We start from the raw sequence: 18,594 nt of genomic DNA on the forward strand, positions 1-18,594 counted from the left end.
AGTGCAGAGAAGAGCAACGGAGCTGGGGAAGGGGCTGGAGAAGAAGCCTGAGGGCCCTGGGGGTGTTTAGGCTGGAGAAGAGGAGGCTGAGGGGAGACCTCATTGCTCTCTCCAACTCCCTGAGAGGAGGTTGTGGAGAGGAGGGAGCTGGGCTCTTCTCCCAAGGGCCAGGGGACAGGACGAGAGGGAACGGCCTCAAGCTCCACCAGGGGAGGCTCAGGCTGGACAGCAGGATGAAATCTTTCCCAGAAAGGGTGATTGGTCCCTGTCTGAGGCTGCCCAGAGAGGGGGTTGAGTCCCCTTCCCTGGAGGGGTTGAAGGGCCGGGTGGCCGAGGTGCTGAGGGACATGGGTTAGTGATTGATGGGGATGGTTGGACTCGATGATCCAGTGGGTCTCTTCCAACCTGGTGATTCTATGATAGGATAAGGGGCGATGGGTATAAACGGGAGAGGAGCAGATTTAGGCTTGACATAAGGAGGAATTTCTTCACCGTGAGGGTGGTGAGGCCCTGGAACAGGTTTCCCAGGGAAGCTGTGGGTGCCCCATCCCTGGAGATGTTCAAGGCCAGGTTGGATGGAGCTTTGGGCAGCCTGATGCTGTCCCCCTACTCTGTCCCTGTGGGGTGACACTGGCTGTCCCTCTAGGCTGTCCCCTCAGTGTCCCCATGGGGTCCCTCTGTCCCCCCAGGGTCCCACCTGGCACCCTCAGTCTGTTCACAGATGAACCTGGGACCAAGGAGGGAAGAATAATCAGGGGTGGGAACCTTGTTTGGGAGGAGACAAGGGTGGAGAAAGAGAGGAGTGAAGGAGACCATGGGGATGGGCAAGCATGGAAAAAGCAAAGAGGTTGCATGAGGGGAGGGTTTGATTAGATATTAGAAACGTTTTTTTTATTTCTGAACGAGTAGTGAAGCACCGGCAGAGGCTGCCCAGGGCAGTGGTGGAGTCTCCATCCTTGGAGGGTTCCAAAAACATGTAGACAGGGCACCTTGGGACCTGGTTTAGCAGGCACGGTGGGTTTGGGCTGGTGGTTGGACTGGATGAGCTTGGAGATCCTTTTCCAACCATAATGATTCCATGATCCTCGGAGAAGGGGACACCAAGGAGCCACTGGCACCTGGGCAAACTGCCAGCTGCTTTGCCTCTTTGAGCCCTGCCGCTCAAACTGGGGAACTGGAAGCTGGACCAGCTCTCCAGAAGGAAAACCTTTTATTTGGATGAGCTGTGGTTGCAGCCCACCTCACCGATCAGCATTAACAGACCCTACAAGAGGAGCAGGTCTGATAACCACCAGCCACATCTCCACCTCCTGGACTCACAAAGGACCTGAAGGTGCTTGAACATTCATCCCCTGAGCTGCTTCCCACCCAAGTATGTTCCCTCTGCCCTTGAAGCTACCAGGACCATCCACCCCATTCTCTTCTCGCTGCAGCTCCAAGCTCAATTCCCACCCTGGGGTGCACAACACACACCTCCTACTGATTTGGGACCTCTGGATGATGGATCTCAATGCCCTTTGCTTCACCTTGATCATGGTTCGAGAGGAGCTGCTCTGGTTCTGGAGACGACGTTGGATCATGGTCCCTCCCTGAATAATTCAGGGTTTCTGTGCAGACATCTCATCTTGAACGTCCACCACGGAGCGTGGGGAGAACCTCCAGCATCTGGAGGTGTCCCTGAACCAAAGCTGTGGGGTTGCTCCAAGACTGAGCTTTGTTGTTGGGTTGGGGAGGTCTGTTGGGTTTGGGATAAGAGGTTTGAAAGGAGCTGTTCTGGCTCTGGAGACAATGTTGGATCATGGTCCCTCCCTGAATAATTCAGGGTTTCTGTGCAGACATCTCAGCTTGAACGTCCACCACGCAGCACGGGGAGCATCGCCCTGTGCTCCAAGCAGGGCTGAGGATCTTCCAAGCCCCGAGTTTTGCTACCCCAGCCCTCCAGCAGCTGGAGGTGTCCCTGAGCCAAAGCCGTGGGGTTGCTCCAAGGCTGAGCTTCATTAGTTGGGGTGGGGAGGTCTGTTGGGTTTGGGATAAGAGGTTTGAAAGGAGCTGTTCTGGCTCTGGAGATGATGTCATATCATGATCCCTCTCTGAATAACTCAGGGTTTCTGCGCAGACGTCTCATCTTGAACGTCCACCACGGAGCGTGGAGAGAACCTCCAGCATCTGGAGGTGTCCCTTAGCCAAAGCTATGGGGTTGCTCCAAGGCTGAGCTTCGTTAGTTGGGTTGGGGAGGTCCCTTGGGTTGGAGATAAGGTGCCAGCGACGTTAGAGGAGGGAGCACCAAGAGCTTAGGAGCAGCGGCAGCAGGAAGGCTTGGGAGCGCAGTTTGGGGCACAGCAGGGCTGCAGGGCTGGGTCCCTTCCCTTCCTGATCTGGCTTTCTCCAAACTCCATGCGCTGCTCAAAAAGCACTTTCTGCAGCTGGATCTCCTTCAGGATTTGGAGAACCTCTGGCCCTGCACCTCCCTGCAGCAGATCGTAGTTCTCCGCGGGATCGGCCTCCAGGTCAAAGAGCAGCGGAGGCAAGTGAGGCGTCAGCGGGGTCAGCCCGTGGCACGACTGGTCTGGGGTGGTGCCGCTGTGGAAGGAACCTGCCAAAGAAAGTCCCAGAGGCAGCTCAGCTTCTTCTCTCTCGGAGCTCTGGAGAGCAGAACCACGCCGGACTCCACAAAAGCACCTGAGCAGAGCCAAGGAGGCACCACTCACCTTGCGTGAAGTAATGAGCCTTGTACTTCCCAAGCCTGACAGCGAAGGCACCGTGCAGGGGGTCGGGGGACGGTGGGTAGAAGAACATCGTCTGGCGGGGACTCTGTGGGCAGCGGCAGAGCTGAGCTCAGCTGAGCAGCCACGAGACTGAATCACAGAACGGTTTGGGCTGGAAGGGTCCTCAAAGCCAGTTCCAACCCTCTCCCATGGGCAGCGACACCTCCCACTGGATCTGGTTGCTCCAAGCCCCATCCAACCTGGCCTTGAACTTCTCCAGGGATGGGGCAGCCACAATTTCCCTGGGAAACCTGTTCCAGGGCCTCCCCACGCTTATCATGAAGAATTTCTTCCTAAGATCTCATCTCAATCTCCCCTCTTTCAGCTTAAAAAACCGTCCCCCCTCATCCTCTCCCTGCAATCCCTGAGGAGAAGCCCCTCCCCAGCTTTCCTGGAGCCCCTTTCCATATCGGAAGCAGTTTTAAGGTCTCCTCAGAGCCTTCTCTTCTCCTGACTGAACAACCCCAACTCTCTCAGCCTGTCCTCGTACGGGAGGTGCTCCAGCCCTCGCATCATCATCGTGGTTTCCTCTGGACTCGCTCATTTATGTCCTTCTTGTCCTGAGGACTCCAGAACTGAACACACGGCTCCAGGTGAGGAGAGCCTGAAACACCACCAGGCAGAGACTCCAAGGAGCCACACGGCCCCCAGAGAAGGTTGAAGCTGACCACCAGCATCATCCCTTCTGCTCCCTGCTCAAAGTTATTTGGGCTCTTCTCATCCACTGCAGCCACAGGGATCTGGCTTGGCCACACGGTGAAGGTCTAAGAGCTGAGCAGCCTGAGGAAGCCCCAGGGAACCTCACGGCGTGACTCTGGCTGGAAAGAAGGTCCCAGCTTATGGATCTCCACTGACCACAGTGGTTTCTTCTCAGCACGCACACAGCTCCAACCCCACTGACAGCCAAAGAACCATAGAATAGTTTGGGTTGGAAGGAACTCGGCACTGGTGAGACCGCACCTCGAATCCTGGGGTCAGTGCTGGGCCCCTCCCCACAAGAAGGATGTTGAGGCTCTGGAACAAGTGCAGAGAAGAGCAACGAAGCTGGGGAAGGGGCTGGAGAAGAAGCCTGAGGGCCCTGGGGGTGTTTAGGCTGGAGAAGAGGAGGCTGAGGGGAGACCTCATTGCTCTCTCCAACTCCCTGAGAGGAGGTTGTGGAGAGGAGGGAGCTGGGCTCTTCTCCCAAGGGCCAGGGGACAGGACGAGAGGGAATGGCCTCAAGCTCCACCAGGGGAGGCTCAGGCTGGACAGCAGGATGAAATATTTCATGGAAAGGGTGATTGGTCCCTGGCAGAGGTTGCCCAGGGAAGGGGTTGAGTCCCCTTCCCTGGAGGGGTTTAAGGGCCGGGTGGCCGAGGTGCTGAGGGACATGGGTTAGTGATTGATGGGGATGGTTGGACTCGATGATCCAGTGGGTCTTTTCCAACCTGGTGATTCTGTGATTCTGTGAACCTTAAAGATCATCTAGTTCCAACCCTCCTGCAACGGGCAGGGACACCCCACTAGATCAGCTGCCCAAGGCCCCGTCTAGAAGCCCACAGGACTCACCTTCCCCGTCCCAAACAGCACAGGGCTCAGATCGTAGCCATCCAAGGTGACTTTGGGAAGAGCTGCTCCAGCCAGGGTGGCCAGCGTCGGCAGGATGTCCAGGGTGCTCGCCAGCTCATGCGTTACTCCTGTCACCCAACACAGCAAGGTACAAGGAAAGGTTCAACAAGCACCCAATCCCGCTCCATCCTCGCCATCGTCGCTTCTCTCCCGCCCTCTGCTTCTCCGGGGGCAGCCGAGCTGCCGTCACCTCCTCTCCATGCTTGGGGCCAGCCTGGAAAAGGCACGAGCAGTGCCGACCTCACCTGGAGCGATGCGGCCTGGCCAATAAGCCACGGCTGGTTCCCTCATGCCACCTTCGTACGTGGTGCCCTTCCCACACTTGAGAAGACCAGAGCTGCCTCCCCGCGCCATCCGCATGGTGGAAGGGCTGCAAGAGAGAAGAATCAGTGCCACGAGCTCACGCTGCCCCTGTCCTGATGCTAAAAACAGGGCCAGGAGAAGAGAAATGTGGTGACAGGGTGTGACATTGCCATCCCCCTCAGCCTCGCGAGGCAGGAGGCGTGGGGAGGTGGAGAAGTCATGGTGTGCAAGACACCCAAGCTGGACACACAAAGAAAATTGGGTACGTTTGGGTTGCACGCTCCTAGCTCAAACCCCATGAGGGTTCTGCCCACGACGAGGGGCACAGGAACAAGGAGAAATTCATGCACTGAGTCTTCTCCAGAGCAACATCCACCTCTTGCCTCGCTTCAGGTCTCACCCAGCAATGCCAACCACGTTCCCTTGGTCCCGGTTGATCAACGCTTCGTTCCCGTTCCCCCAAGACCCCATCCAGCCCGGCCTTCAACACCTCCAGGGATGGGGCAGCCACAGCTTCCTTGAGCAACCTGTTCCAGGGCCTCCTCACCCTCATCCTGAAGAAATTCTCCCTTATATCAAGCCTAAATCTGCCCCTCTCCAGCAGCAAAGCTGACCAGCGGCCGTGTCATAGAATCATAGAATCACCAGGTTGGAAAAGACCCACTGGATCATCGAGTCCAACCATCCCCATCAATCACTAACCCATGTCCCTCAGCACCTCGGCCACCCGGCCCTTAAACCCCTCCAGGGAAGGGGACTCAACCCCCTCCCTGGGCAGCCTCGCACAGGGACCAATCACCCTTTCCATGAAATATTTCATCCTGATGTCCAGCCTGAGCCTCCCCTGGTGGAGCTTGAGGCCATTCCCTCTCGTCCTGTCCCCTGGCCCTTGGGAGAAGAGCCCAGCTCCCTCCTCTCCACAACCTCCTCTCAGGGAGCTGGAGAGAGCAAGGAGGTCTCCCCTCAGCCTCCTCTTCTCCAGCCTAAACACCCCCAGGGCCCTCAGGCTTCTTCTCCAGCCCCTTCCCCAGCTCCATTGCTCTTCTCTGCACTCGCTCCAGAGCCTCAACATCCTTCTGGTGGGGAGGGGCCCAGAACTGACCCCAGGATTCGAGGAGCGGTCTCCCCAGGGCCCAGGCCAGAGGGAGAAGAACCTCCCTGGCCCTGCTGGCCACGCCGGCTCTGATCCAAGCCAAGATGCCCTTGGCCTTCTTGGCCCCCTGGGCCCCTGCTGGCTCCTGTTCAACCAACCCCCCCAGGTCCTTCTCCTCCAGGCACTTTCCAGCCAGCCTTCTCCTAGGCTGGAGCTGCCCAGGGTTGTTGTGCCCCAAGGGCAGGATCCACTGCTGAGGCCACTCACCCGTTGTCGGAGGTAAAAAACACCAAGGTTGAGTTGGCCAGACCGTTCTCCTCCAGCGCCTGCAGCACCTCTCCCACCGAGCCGTCAAACTCCGCGAGCGCGTCCCCGAACGGCCCTCGCTGCGACTGCCCCGCATACTCCCGGCTGGCAAACTGGGGGTAGTGTGTGTGCTGGAAAAAGGGCAGAGAAGAGCGCTGCGCAAACTCCCAGAGCTTCCTCGGGCTCGCAGAAGTTCACCTGGGGAACTCTCAGGGAGTTGGAGAGAGCAATGAGGTCTCCCCTCAGCCTCCTCTTCTCCAGGCTAAACACCCCCAGGGCCCTCAGGCTTGTTCTCCAGCCCAGCATGGATGTGTAGAGAAGTGACAACCCCCACGAGATGACTCCTACAATTGTTTGGTCGGAAACGACCTTCGAGATCAATGAGTCCAACCGTCCGTGTCCACCACTAAATCAGATCCCGGAGCACCTCATCTCCCTGTCTTTTGAACACCTCCTGGGATGATGACTCCACCACTGCCTTGGGCAGCCTCTCCCACCGTCTGAGAACCCTTTCAGCCAAGAAATTCTTCCTAATATCCCAAATATCCAATCTAAACCTCCCCTGGTGGAATTTGAGGCCATTTCCTTTCATCCTATCGCTTGTTACTTGGAAGAAGAGACCAGCACCCACCTCGCCACAACCTCCTTTCAGGGAGCAAGAGAGGGATAAGGTCTCCTCTCAGCCCCGTTTTCTCTAGGCTAAACAGCACCAGTTCCCTCAGCTTCTTCTCAGTAGACTTGTTCTCCAGCCCCTTCACCGTCTCCGTTGCTGAGAGGAGGTTTGTTCCTAAGCTCCATCTCTCAGCAATGGCACAAAGGAGCTGAGCCCCTTGAGAAGACATGGAGACACAGAGCGAGACGTTTTCCTCGGTAGGCTCCTGACCTAGAGAAGCTGGCAAAGCCCCAGAGAGCAGCAGCCCAAGAACATTATGATAACGGAGACCTGAGGGTGGGAACAGCAACCCCAGGAGCAAGTCCTGGCTGCTCAGCACAGGGATAGAACAATAGAAGAGTTTGGGTTGGAAGGGATCTCAAAGTCATCCAGTTCCACCCCCTCTGCCATGGGCAGGGACACCTCCCACCGGATCAGGGTGATCAAAGCCCCATCCAACCTGGCCTTGAACCCCTCCAGGGATGGGGCAGCCACAACTTCCCTGGAAAACCTGCTCCAGGGCCTCCCCACCCTCATGGTGAAGAAATTCTTCCTTATATCAAGCCTAACTCTGCCCCTCTCCAGTTTATCCCCGTTCCCCTTCATCCTATCCCCACAAGCCTTCGTGAACAGTCCCTCTCCAGCTTTCCTGGAGCCCCTTCAGGTACTGGAAGGTCTCTCTAAGGTCTCCTCGGAGCCTTCTCTTCTCCAGGCTGAACAACCCCAACTCTCTCAGCCTCTCCTCGTACGGGACGTTCTCCAGCCCTCTGATCACCTTTCTAGCCTCCTCTGGACCTGTTCCAACAGCTCCATCTCCTTCCCATGTTGAGGATTCCAGAAGTGGATCCAAGCCTCCAGCCGAGAGCTCTCAAGAGAGGAATAGAGGGGGACTGCGGGATCTGAGGGGCTGCCCTGCTCTCATAGAATGGTTTGGGGTGGAAGGGACCTTAAAGATGATTTAGTTCCAACCTCCCTGTGATGGGCAGGGACACCTCTCACTGGACCAGGCTTCCCAAGGCCCCATCCAACCCGGTCTTGAGACCAACCTGGTCCCTCCCCACAGAACAAAGGTTTCCCCCTTTCCCTCAGCCCGGAGCAACGTCCCCATCTCCTACGTGGGACGCGTAGTAGAGCAGGAAGGGGACGCCTCGTCGGGCACAGTCGGTGATGAAGTCCCGGGAGAATTTGTTGTAGAGCGGCACCAGATCAGGGAAAGAGACGGGCTGCTGCACGATGCTCTGGTTCCAGAGGAGCGGGACTGGCACTACACCTTGGTCACAGGTCCCAAAGCACTTGGTGTCGGGTGGGAAGCAGGTGAGATTCTGGCAGGGGCCCTGGAGAGAACAAAGAACATTTTGGCCTTCATGGAATCATAGGATTTGGCTTTGTTGGTCTCAGTCCATGGATCCAGCCTGTTCAGATCCCTTTGGAGCCTCCCGACCCTCCAGCAGATCCACACCTCCACCCAGCTCAGTGTCATCTCCAAACTTGCTCAGGGTGCGCTCGATGCCCTCATCCAGGTCATTGATAAAGACATTGAACAGGGCTGGACCCAGCCCTGAGCCCTGGGGACACCACTTGTCACTGGCCTCCAGCTGGAGTTAACTCCATCTCCCACCACTCTCTGGGCCCTCCAGCCAACCAGTTTTCCACCCAGGAGCTCGTTCTCCTCTCCAGGCCAGAGGTGACAGTTTCCGAAGCAGAACGCTGGGAGAAACTGTGTCCAAGGCTTTCCTGAAGTCCAGGAAGATCCATCCCCAGCCTTTCCCTCATCCCTTCGAGCTCTCTCCCCATTCCTGCTGGACGCCCCCCAGCTCCTCACCTGGTCGTGGGAGTAGGGCACCCCAAGGAAGTGCTCGAAGCCCTGGTGGGTGGGAAGGAAGGAGCCGTTCTGGCCCACGCCGAGGTGCCACTTGCCCACCATGGCCGTGGCGTAGCCCTCGGCCTTCAGCAGCTCGGCCACGGTGACCTCCGCCAGCGGCAGCCCGCCCCGCGAGTCCGGGTAGAAGACGCCGGGGTAGATCCCGGAGCGCGTCTGGAAGCGGCCGGTGAGCAGGGCTGCGCTGGGGAGAGAGGAGACAGGGCAGGCGTGAAGGGCCAGGAGGGCAGAGAAGGGCAGGACGGGGAGGAGAGAGCGGGGACGAAGGACAAGGAGAGACATGGGGACAAGGTGAGACGGGGGGACGAGGTGAGACCGGGGGGACGAGGAGAGACATGGGGATGAGGTGAGACGGGGGGACGAGGAGAGACGGGGGATGAGGAGAGACGGGGGATGAGGAGAGACGAGGGATGAGGAGAGACGGGGGGACGAGGAGAGATGGGGGGATGAGGAGAGACGGGGGGACGAGGAGAGACGGGGGGACGAGGAGAGACAGGGGGACGAGGAGAGAGGGGGGACGAGGAGAGACAGGGGGATGAGGAGAGACAGGGGGACGAGGAGAGAGGGGGGGATGAGGAGAGACAGGGGGACGAGGTGAGACGAGGGACGAGGAGAGTTGGGGGGACGAGGAAAGACAGGGGGATGAGGAGAAATGGGGGGACGAGGAGAGATGGGGGATGAGGAGAGATGGGGGACGAGGTGAGATGGGGGGATGAGGAGAGACAGGGGGACGAGGAGAGAGGGGGGGGATAAGGTGAGACAGGGGGATGAGGTGAGATGGGGGGACGAGGAGAGACAGGGGGATGAGGTGAGATGGGGGAATTAGGAGAGATGGGGGGTTGAGGAGAGATGGGGGGATGAGGAGAGATGGGGGGAGGAGGAGAGACGGGGGGAGGAGGAGGGGGTGAGGAGGAGAGAGGGGGGACGAGGTGAGACGGGGATGAGGAGAGACGGGGGGACGAGGAGAGACAGGGGGATGAGGAGAGACACGGGGGACGAGGAGAGACGGGGACGAGGGCAGAGGGGGGACGAGGCAAGAGAGATGGGGATAATGTGAGAGGGGGGATGAGGCTACGAGATAAGGGGGGGACAAGGCGAGAGATGGGGTGAGGCAAGAGATTGGGGAGGAGGAAAGGGGGAGACGAGGTAAGACGGGGGGACAAAGAGAAAGAAAGGGGTGATGAGGCAAAGGGATGAGACGAAGCAAGAAAAGGGGAAGGAGGTGAGAGGATGGATAAGGATTTTGGTGGTTTATAACATGTTTTTTCAAATAGTGTTTTTCCAGGCACTGTTCTGTCTTGAGTGAAGCATGTTCCGTGCTGAACAGACGTGTTTTTTCCTCTAATCAGCTCTATTTGCAGTTTTTCCCCTATCTCAAGCGGAGACAGAGAGCTGGAGTCAGCTCCGAATTAACAAGAGATTGCGCTGTTGTGAAATTCAGAACAACATTGAAACGAATCCTTGGAAAGTAATAGAATATGCACAAGATTTCGAGGAAAATTGATATGTAGGCATGTAAGTGGGAAATATATTCTGTAACCAGCATTTCTCTCACTGAACGCGACTGATGGGGATCGCCTGCCCTGATTAAAAAACCCAAAACAGGTCCTAGAGGGTTTATTCGTCAGTATTTTCGGTGTCAGGGGGACGAGGGCAGAGAGAGGGGATGGTGAAGGGAGAGGGTGGGGATGAAGGCAGCCAGGAGGGCAGCCGTGGGCACAAAGGGGGGTGAAAGCAGCACAGGGGTCGTGGGAAAGTGGGGTGGGATGAAGGCAGATGGGGGGGTCGGGGAATGAAGCGAGAGAGGGGAGACATGAAGCTGGGGGGGCACAAGAGGGGAAAGAGGGTAGCAGAGGGAGTGAGGTGAGGGCAGAGGGGGAGAGAGAGAGAGAGGGGCGAGATGCAACGGGTGGGAGGCAAGAGGAGAAGGGGGATGACGGCAGAAGGGGTGGAATGAGGATGAGGGGAGGAAAGGAGAGCAGAGAGGGGGGACCAGGGCGAAGCTGGAGGGGGATGAGGCCAGAGAGAGAGGGGGGGACAAGGCCAGAGAGAGAGGTGGGGGGGGACGAGGCCAGAGAGAGGGGGGGGGGACGAGGCCAGACAGAGAGCGGGGGGAGGAGGCCAGAGAGAGGGGGGGGGGACGAGGGCAGAGAAGGAGTGGGGGATGAGGACGGGGTCGGGGAAGAGGGAGGAGGGGGGGCCCCGGCTCCTCGCGCCCCAGGGCCGCACCGGGAGGGGCTGCAGACGGGGGAGCTGCTGTAGAAGTCGGTGAAGCGCAGCCCCCGGGCCGCCAGCCGGTCCAGGCGCGGCGTGGCGGAGGACGGGTGCCCGTAGCACCCCAGGTCCCCGAAGCCCAGATCGTCCGCCAGCAGCAGCACGAAGCTGGGCCGGGCGGAGGCCGCTCCCCGGAGCAGCCCCAGAACCAACGGGAGGAACCAGCCCCGAGGCCCCATGGCGCCGCCTGCCGCGACACCCACCGCCCGGGGCCGGAAGCGGAGACACCGACTTCCGGTGCGGAGACCGGAAGCGCCGCGGGGCAAGCCGGGAATTGTAGTTCGCCGCGTGATTCGGCAGCCATAGATAAGGTTATCTATTGAGTCTGCCGCGGGGCATGCCGGGAGTTGTAGTCCGACATGTCTGGGTGGGAGGCTCCAAAGGGACCTGAACAGGCTGGATCCATGGGCTGAGACCAACGGGATGAGGGTTAACGAGGCCAAAGGGCGGGTCCTGCCCTTGGGGCACAACAACCCTGGGCAGCTCCAGCCTAGGAGAAGGCTGGCTGGAAAGTGCCTGGAGGAGAAGGACCTGGGGGGGTTGGTTGACCAGGAGCCAGCAGGGGCCCAGAGGGCCAAGAAGGCCAAGGGCATCTTGGCTTGGATCAGACCCGACGTGGCCAGCAGGGCCAGGGAGGTTCTTCTCCCTCTGGCCTCGGCCCTGGGGAGACCGCTCCTCGAATCCTGGGGTCAGTGCTGGGCCCCTCCCCACCAGAAGGATGTTGAGGCTCTGGAGCGAGTGCAGAGAAGAGCAACGAAGCTGGGGAAGGGGCTGGAGAACAACCCTGAGGGCCCTGGGGGTATTGACCCTGGAGAGAGGAGGCTGAGGGGAGACCTCATTGCTCTCTACAAGAGGGTGCTGGACAACATCAAAGCTCATACAAGGTTTGGGAGCTTCCTGCTGCCATCCTGGCTTGGGTGGAGAGACACAAGGACACAGCTGATTGTGCAGCCACGTCCCCAGGAGGAGAGGGCAGGCTCTGTCTGGAAGCAGCTGAGATGCTCTCAGGGCCCCAGAGGTGTCAGAAGGCTTCACCAGCACCAGAACCGGACCCCAGACCAACAGGAATTAGAGCTGCTTTGGTTTTGGAGAGTGAACCTGAAGGTGATTCCCGGATGTGCTTAGAGCAGCCTAGCTCTGTGGAGAAGACAAGCCGTCTCCTGCAGATCCTCCTCTATTCCAGCACCAGATCTGGTCGGGTGGATTGCTGTATTTCCCTGTGCAAGGACAGTCAGAAGGGTCCTGCAGCCACAGAAGAACCAAGCTGTGATTTTCGTCAGGGTACAACAGCAGAAGTTTATTCCTACTCCATGAAGGAGAGCCCAGCGAAGGGCTGGAGGGATGGGAGGAGTAGAGGGATGGAGGGATGGAAACTGTTGCTACGGGGCAGTTTTTCTACCTTTCAGTTGCGCGTGTTCTTCCCCAAACTGTGTCAGATAAGCAGGATATTGTAAATAACCATAGCACTTGTCAGATCTGGAAGCTCAAGCCTGCACACCTCTTAACAAATAATTCACTCCTTCACTAATTAAAGTGGAATCCTGTAAATCACAGAATCATGGAATAGTTTGGGTTGGAAGGGACCTCAAAGCCCAGCCAGTTCCAACCCTCCTGCCGTGGGCAGGGACACCTCCCACTGGATCAGAGTGCTCAAAGCTCCATCCAACCTGGCCTTCATTGGGGTCATTGAGGTCCCTTCCAACCCAAACCGTCCTGTGATTCTCTGAAGACCTCCAGCCCCTGGAACCACCATTCCCTTCTTCTCTCCCTCTTGTCCAACCAGGCACGGGGTCACCCTTTGGAGTGAGTCTTTCCCTTCATGCCCTTCTCACCTTGTGCAGCGACCAGGATGGAGACCTTGCCTTGCCCAGGAGACAGAATGAGGCTGAAGCAGAGTTTGCTGTGAAAACTATTTATTGCTATACAGAGAACAGACTAGAAACAACATCCTAACAAAACACAACCAGTCATCGTAGGCTTAGAGCTTGAGGTGGGAGGGCAGGACCAAGCAGGTCTGGGACCTCAAGGCTGCTTGTGGAGCAGCAGCCAACAGCCCAGCACAACGTGGTGGTGGCATCATTCAGCCTGCCCTGCATCCTCTTCCCCCTGTTCTCAGGTCCTTCGACCTGTCAGGACCTGCAGGAGCTCCATCACCTTAGTGAAGAAGTCCACCAGCTTGTTGATTGGAATCGGGCAGGCGCTGAAAGCGCTCGGCTCCGTCGCTGGGGTTATCTCCGCAGGGTTTGTCGTGGTCGGAAAGTGGCTCCAAGTGCGTTCCGATGCAGCTGCCGCTGGAGCCGAGTAGCGCTTCATCACCCCCAGGATCCAGTCGCGGAAATGCTGCGTGGCGGTGTAGACCCCGGGACGATGGGCTCGGGCACAGCCTGTCCCAAAGCTGGTCACCCCCACCAGCCAGAAGTGGTCAGTAGAGGGATCTTGGCAGACCAGAGGACCCCCGCTGTCCCCCTGCGGAGAAGAAAAGAGGATTCAGAGAGTGCTGGGGGCTCCGTAAGCCCCAGGGATCTGCTCCTGCTCTCTGCCAGCAGTTGCCAGAGCTGTGTTCCCTGCCCAGAAAGGTTCTCCTAGAGTGCTGGAGCCAACAGAACGTGGTTGGGGAGGTGTTTGTGGGAGTCTCGGGCAGGTTCTCTCCTGGCTGTGGGGCAGAGGGATGTTCCAGGGTTGGTCCCTGCATGCTGAGAACATGGGATGAACTTTTTTGCAGAGTCACAGTGCTGTGGGACAACTGGACTCTGAGCATGGAGCAGCAGCTGGAGAAGAGGAGGTGACCGCCGGAGCGATGGGGACCCCGCGGTGGGAGGGGGACTTGCTAGGGGCTGGGATCACCCTCCTACCTGGCAGGTGTCGATGCCGCCCTGCGCGTAGCCCGCACACAGGTTGTGGGGGTGGACGGCGCCCCTGTACCACCCGCTGCTGTTACAGACTTGGGTGTCGATGAGGTGGACGCGGGCCTCCTGCAGCACCGGCAGTGCTCCAGAAGCTGTGGGGACAAGACAGGAATGAACCCCCAGCACATGCCACCAGTTCTCCTCCTCTCTTCCCCAGGGCTTGGCTTTGCATCGGCAGCGGCATCGCTGTGGTGTTCCCCTTCCACCCTGCTCTGGTTGGCAGCTCATTCCCACCTCCCCGGACGCAGCTCATAGAATCACCAGGTTGGAAAAGACCCATCGGATCATCGAGTCCAACCATTCCCATCAATCACTAACCCATGTCCCTCAGCACCCCGTCCACCCGTCCCTTAAACTCCTCCAGGGAAGGGGACTCCACCACCTCCCAGGATACAAATACGTCTGGGGAACTCACATCTGGCCGTGGTGACCCCCCAGCCGCTGACGTAGCAGCTTCTCAGCTGCCAGAGCTGCAGGGAGAAGTCGGGGACGCAGGCGAGCTGCACGTAGAGGCCGCAGTGGAAGGGCTCGTAGAGCTCCATCAGGGCGATGTCGTTCCTCTGAGTGATGTTGTAATAGTCTTCGTGGATGATGATCCGCCTGACATAGCGCACTTGTTCCTCGGGACCCGGGTGGGTCAACGAGGTGGTTCCGGCCACCACGCGCCACGCTGGGACATGCCTGGAAGGTGGATGGAGAGAGAAGTGAGAGGGAGAGGAGCCACGCGCTGCAGCTTCCCTGCCTCGTGCTTCCCAAGTGGGAGAGGAGAGCATCTAGGGAGGGTGCGACTGCCCCAACGCGCCCGAAGGAGAAGAATCATGGAGATGGAGGCATTGGGAATGCAGTGACACAAGCCCAGCCTTTTTCTGGATGCAGAAAAAGGGCGTCTGCCAGGGTTTGAGGGATCTCCCTGTCCCCTGCTCCTCCTTACTGGGTATTGACGAAGCAGTGGGCGGCTGTCAGCACCCACTGGGGGTGGATGATGGTCCCTCCGCACACGGGAACGAAGTGCGTCTTGAACACCTGCTGGACACTCACGATCCAAGGCCAGGAACCCAGCTGTGCATTTTTGCCTCCAACCACTCGCCCGGTGCCGTAAGCCAAGGGACGGAGTCCACAGGTCCTGTGGAAACCAGAAACTCGTTACTGTCCTGCTTGAGACTTGGGGCTGAAGGGCAGGCACCTTCCCTCCCCAGTCGTCATCGCTGTGTGGAGCACGGAGCCAAGGAACCCCGTGGGGCACCCAGGTGTCCACCTCTGTCTCTGCTTTAGCTCTTAGGGAGCCCTTAGCAGCCTGGGAAATGGAGAAGAATGTCAGGAACCACATGGGGTTGGAGAAGGAACCACTTGGTATTGGAGAAGGAACCACATGGGATTGGAGAAGGAACCACATGGGATTGGAGAAGGAACCATATAGGATTGGAGAAGGAAGTACATGGAGCTGGAGAAGGAACCATATGGGTTGGAGAAGGAACCACTTGGAATTGGAGAAAGAACCACATGGAGCTGTGGAAAGAACAACATGGAGCTGGAGAAGGAACTACATGGAGTTTGAGAAAGAACCACAAGGGGTTGGAGAAGGAACCACATGGGGTTGGTGAAGCTGTTGGGAAGCGCGCATCCTCCAGTGAAGCCCAGCAGTGTTGCCCAAGCTCCCTCCCAGCCTGTTCCACTCACTTGCAGGTGTCCCAGGAGCCCTGTGCTGGCCAGAACAGGGCCAGGAGGATGAGGACTAAGAGAACCTTCATGGTTCCAGCGACACGAGGGAGATGAAGATCCGAGGGCTGGTGTCCAGCAGAGCACCAGCCGACACGCTGCCTGTAGCGCCCACGCTGCCCGCAGAGCCCGTGGCCCCAAGCTGATGTCACAGAGCGGCTGCTTCTGGGGGCTGGGTCCGGGGAAGTCGGGGCTGGGGGGGGACATGGGGTGTTCCAAGCGGGAGGGGAGGCAGGAGGTGGGGTTGGACACCCCAAAATCCCCTACAAAACGCTCTGCTGGGGTGGTGTCTGTGGTTCCGAGCTCTGCCTGCCCCGAGCCAGCAGGGAAACCCCAAGGGTGGCAGCACAGGCTCTCTGGGAAGGGCGCAGAATCGTTGAGGTTGGGAAAGAACTCGAAGATCATCCAGTTCAACCATCAACACAACACCAGCCGTGCCTACTAAGGGCTTGGCAGCAGGACGGTGAGTCCTGGACCTATGATGTCGTTGCCATCATGGAAACGTGGTGGGACGACTCATATAACTGGAGTACGGCTATGGTGGGGTATAAGCTTTTCAGGCGGGACAGGAAGGGTAGGAGAGGATGTGGGGTAGCCCTCTTTGTAGGGGAGGACTTGGACTCCATTGAGATGGATTGTGGCCATCAGGAGGTTGAGTGCCTGTGGGTCAAAATCAGAGGAGCCCACCAGAAGGTAGATTTTGTGATGGGAGTCTGTTACAGACCACCCAACCAAGGAGAAGCAGCTGATGAGCTCTTCTATAAACAGCTGGGGTTAATCTCTAGATCAATGCCTCTCGTTCTGGTGGGAGACTTCAATCTGCCTGATATCTGCTGGGTGTACAACACAGCAGAAAGGAAGCAGTCTAGGAGGTTCCTGGAGTGCGTGGGAGACAACTTCCTCGCACAGCTGGTGAATGAACCCACAAGGGAGGGGTGCCCTCCTGGACCTCCTGTTGGTGAACAGAGAAGGCCTTGTAGGGGATGTGGCGGTAGGTGGACGCCTAGGACTAAGCGACCATGAGATGATAAAATTTTCTGTTCTAGGTGAAGTGAAGAGGGTGGTTAGCAAGACGATAGCATTAAATTTCCAGAGGGCAGACTTTGATTTCTTCAGAAGGCTCGTTGGCGAAGTCTCATGGGAGACAGTACTCAAGGGCAAGGGAGCCCAGGAGGGCTGGGAGCTCTTCAAAAGGGTGGTCCTAGCAGCTCAGGAGAAAGCCATCCCCGTAGTCCGGAAAAAAAGCCGGCAGGGGAGAAAGCCAGCTTGGTTGAACAGAGAGATCTTGAGGGATATCAAGAAGAAGAGAAATGTTTATGGCCTCTGGAAGAAGGGACAGGCCTCTTGGGTGGACTACAGGAGGGAAGTGAGATTGTGTAGGGAAAAAATCAGAAGGGCTAAGGCTTAGCTAGAAACTGGATTGGCCAAGTCAGTGAAAGATAACAAAAAATCTTTCTACAAATATATAAATAATAAAAGGCAGACTAGGGAGACCATACAGTGCCTATTGGACACAGAAGGAACAACAGTAAGAGGGGATGAGGAAAAGGCTGAGGTACTTAATGCCTTCTTTGCCTCAGTCTTTAGTCGTAAGGAGGGTCGTTCCGTCTGTGTACAAACCCAGGAGCTAGAGGAGCATAATGAGGCTCCCGTGATCCAAGAGGAGGTGGTCAGAGCCTTGCTAGCCCGACTGGACAGCCACAAGTCTATGGGGCCGGACGGGATCCACCCTAGGGTACTGAAGGAGCTGGCGGATGTGCTGGCCAAACCCCTTTCCATCATCTTCCAACAGTCCTGGAAGACTGGGGAAGTCCCACTGGACTGGAGGCTGGCTGATGTTGTGCCCATCTACAAAAAGGGCCGCAGGGAGGACCCAGGAAACTACAGGCCTGTCAGTCTGACCTCAGTGCCAGGGAAAGTCATGGAGCAGGAGATCTTGAGTGCTATCATGAAGCACATGCAAGAGAACCGGGTGATCAGGCCCAGTCAACATGGGTTCACAAAAGGCAGGTCTTGCCAGACTAACCTGATCGCCTTCTATGACAAAGTGACTCGGCTGCTGGATGAGGGAAAGGCTGTGGATGTGGTCTTCCTGGACTTCAGCAAAGCCTTGGACACAGTTTCTCACAGCGTTCTGATTGAGAAACTGTCAGCCTCTGGCCTGGACAGGCGCACACTCTCCTGGGTGGAAAACTGGTTGGATGGAGGGCCCAGAGAGTGGTGGGAAATGGAGTTAACTCCAGCTGGAGGCCAGTGACAAGTGGTGTCCCCAGGGCTCAGGGCTGGGTCCAGCCCTGTTCAATGTCTTTATCAATGACCTGGATGAAGGCATCGAGTGCACCCTGAGCAAGTTTGCGGACGACACTAAGCTGGGTGGAAGTGTGGATCTGCTGGAGGGTCGGGAGGCTCTGCAAAGGGATCTGAACAGGCTGGACCGCTGGGCAGAGTCCAATGGCATGAGGTTTAACAAGGCCAAATGCCGGGTCCTGCACTTGGGGCACAACAACCCTGTGCAGTGCTACAGACTGGGAGAAGTCTGTCTAGAAAGCTGCCTGGAGGAGAGGGACCTGGGAGTGTTGGTTCACAACCGACTGAATATGAGCCAGCAGTGTGCCCAGGTGGCCAAGGCGGCCAATGGCATCTTGGCTTGTATTAGAAATGGCGTGACCAGCAGGTCCAGGGAGGTTATTCTCCCTCTGTACTCGGCACTGGTGAGACCGCTCCTCGAATACTGTGTTCAGTTCTGGGCCCCTCACCACAAGAAGGATGTTGAGGCTCTGGAGAGAGTCCAGAGAAGAGCAACAAAGCTGGTGAAGGGGCTGGAGAACAGGCCTTATGAGGAGCGGCTGAGAGAGCTGGGGTTGTTTAGCCTGGAGAAGAGGAGGCTGAGGGGAGACCTCATTGCTCTCTACAACTACCTGAAAGGACATTGTAGAGAGGAGGGTGCTGGCCTCTTCTCCCAAGTGACAGGGGACAGGACAAGAGGGAATGGCCTCAAGCTCCGCCAGGGGAGGAATAGGCTAGACGTTAGGAAAAAATTCTTTACAGAAAGGGTCATTGGGCACTGGAACAGGCTGCCCAGGGAGGTGGTT

At 57.7% G+C, this 18,594-nt stretch overlaps 2 protein-coding genes across 3 annotated transcripts in view; both read right to left on the reverse strand.

Moving 5' to 3' along the window:
- Positions 1–890: 890 nt before the first annotated feature.
- Positions 891–18,594, reverse strand: part of ARSA (arylsulfatase A) — a 41,595-nt gene continuing 23,891 nt past the window's right edge. Inside the window, exons 1-8 of one of the 2 annotated variants that reach the window (XM_069863543.1) lie at positions 10,836–11,071; positions 8,550–8,790; positions 7,843–8,061; positions 6,037–6,206; positions 4,619–4,743; positions 4,314–4,441; positions 2,709–2,811; positions 891–2,593 (exon numbers count right to left, since the gene is read on the reverse strand). In XM_069863543.1, the coding sequence (XP_069719644.1) occupies positions 2,292–2,593; positions 2,709–2,811; positions 4,314–4,441; positions 4,619–4,743; positions 6,037–6,206; positions 7,843–8,061; positions 8,550–8,790; positions 10,836–11,059 (1,512 nt within the window). In that variant the 5' untranslated portion in view covers positions 11,060–11,071 and the 3' untranslated portion in view covers positions 891–2,291. Of the gene's footprint in view, positions 2,594–2,708; positions 2,812–4,313; positions 4,442–4,618; positions 4,744–6,036; positions 6,207–7,842; positions 8,062–8,549; positions 8,791–10,835; positions 11,072–18,594 lie in introns of those variants that run through there. The other variant, XM_069863635.1, reaches the window with a different exon arrangement.
- LOC138735491 (acrosin-like) lies at positions 12,993–15,534 on the reverse strand. Its single transcript, XM_069883560.1, has 5 exons — positions 15,464–15,534; positions 14,718–14,909; positions 14,202–14,467; positions 13,733–13,878; positions 12,993–13,346 (listed from the first exon to the last, which is right to left on the reverse strand). Exons 1-5 carry the CDS (start codon positions 15,532–15,534, stop codon positions 12,993–12,995), a joined length of 1,029 nt encoding a protein of 342 aa, XP_069739661.1.

Source organism: Phaenicophaeus curvirostris, chromosome 1 (genome assembly GCF_032191515.1).
Source record: "Phaenicophaeus curvirostris isolate KB17595 chromosome 1, BPBGC_Pcur_1.0, whole genome shotgun sequence".
Classification (NCBI taxonomy): Eukaryota; Metazoa; Chordata; class Aves; order Cuculiformes; family Cuculidae; genus Phaenicophaeus; species Phaenicophaeus curvirostris.

Bases quoted from the DNA above. Each gene is read 5' to 3' on its own strand.
- LOC138735491 (XM_069883560.1), bottom strand. From the start codon at position 15,534: ATGAAGGTTCTCTTAGTCCTCATCCTCCTGGCCCTGTTCTGGCCAGCA. The intron at 14,468-14,717 runs GTAAGGAGGAGC...TCCACCTTCCAG, and splicing joins CACTGCTTCGTCAATACCCA to GCATGTCCCAGCGTGGCGCG. The intron at 13,347-13,732 runs GTAGGAGGGTGA...TCTTCTCCGCAG, and splicing joins GCGGCATCGACACCTGCCAG to GGGGACAGCGGGGGTCCTCT.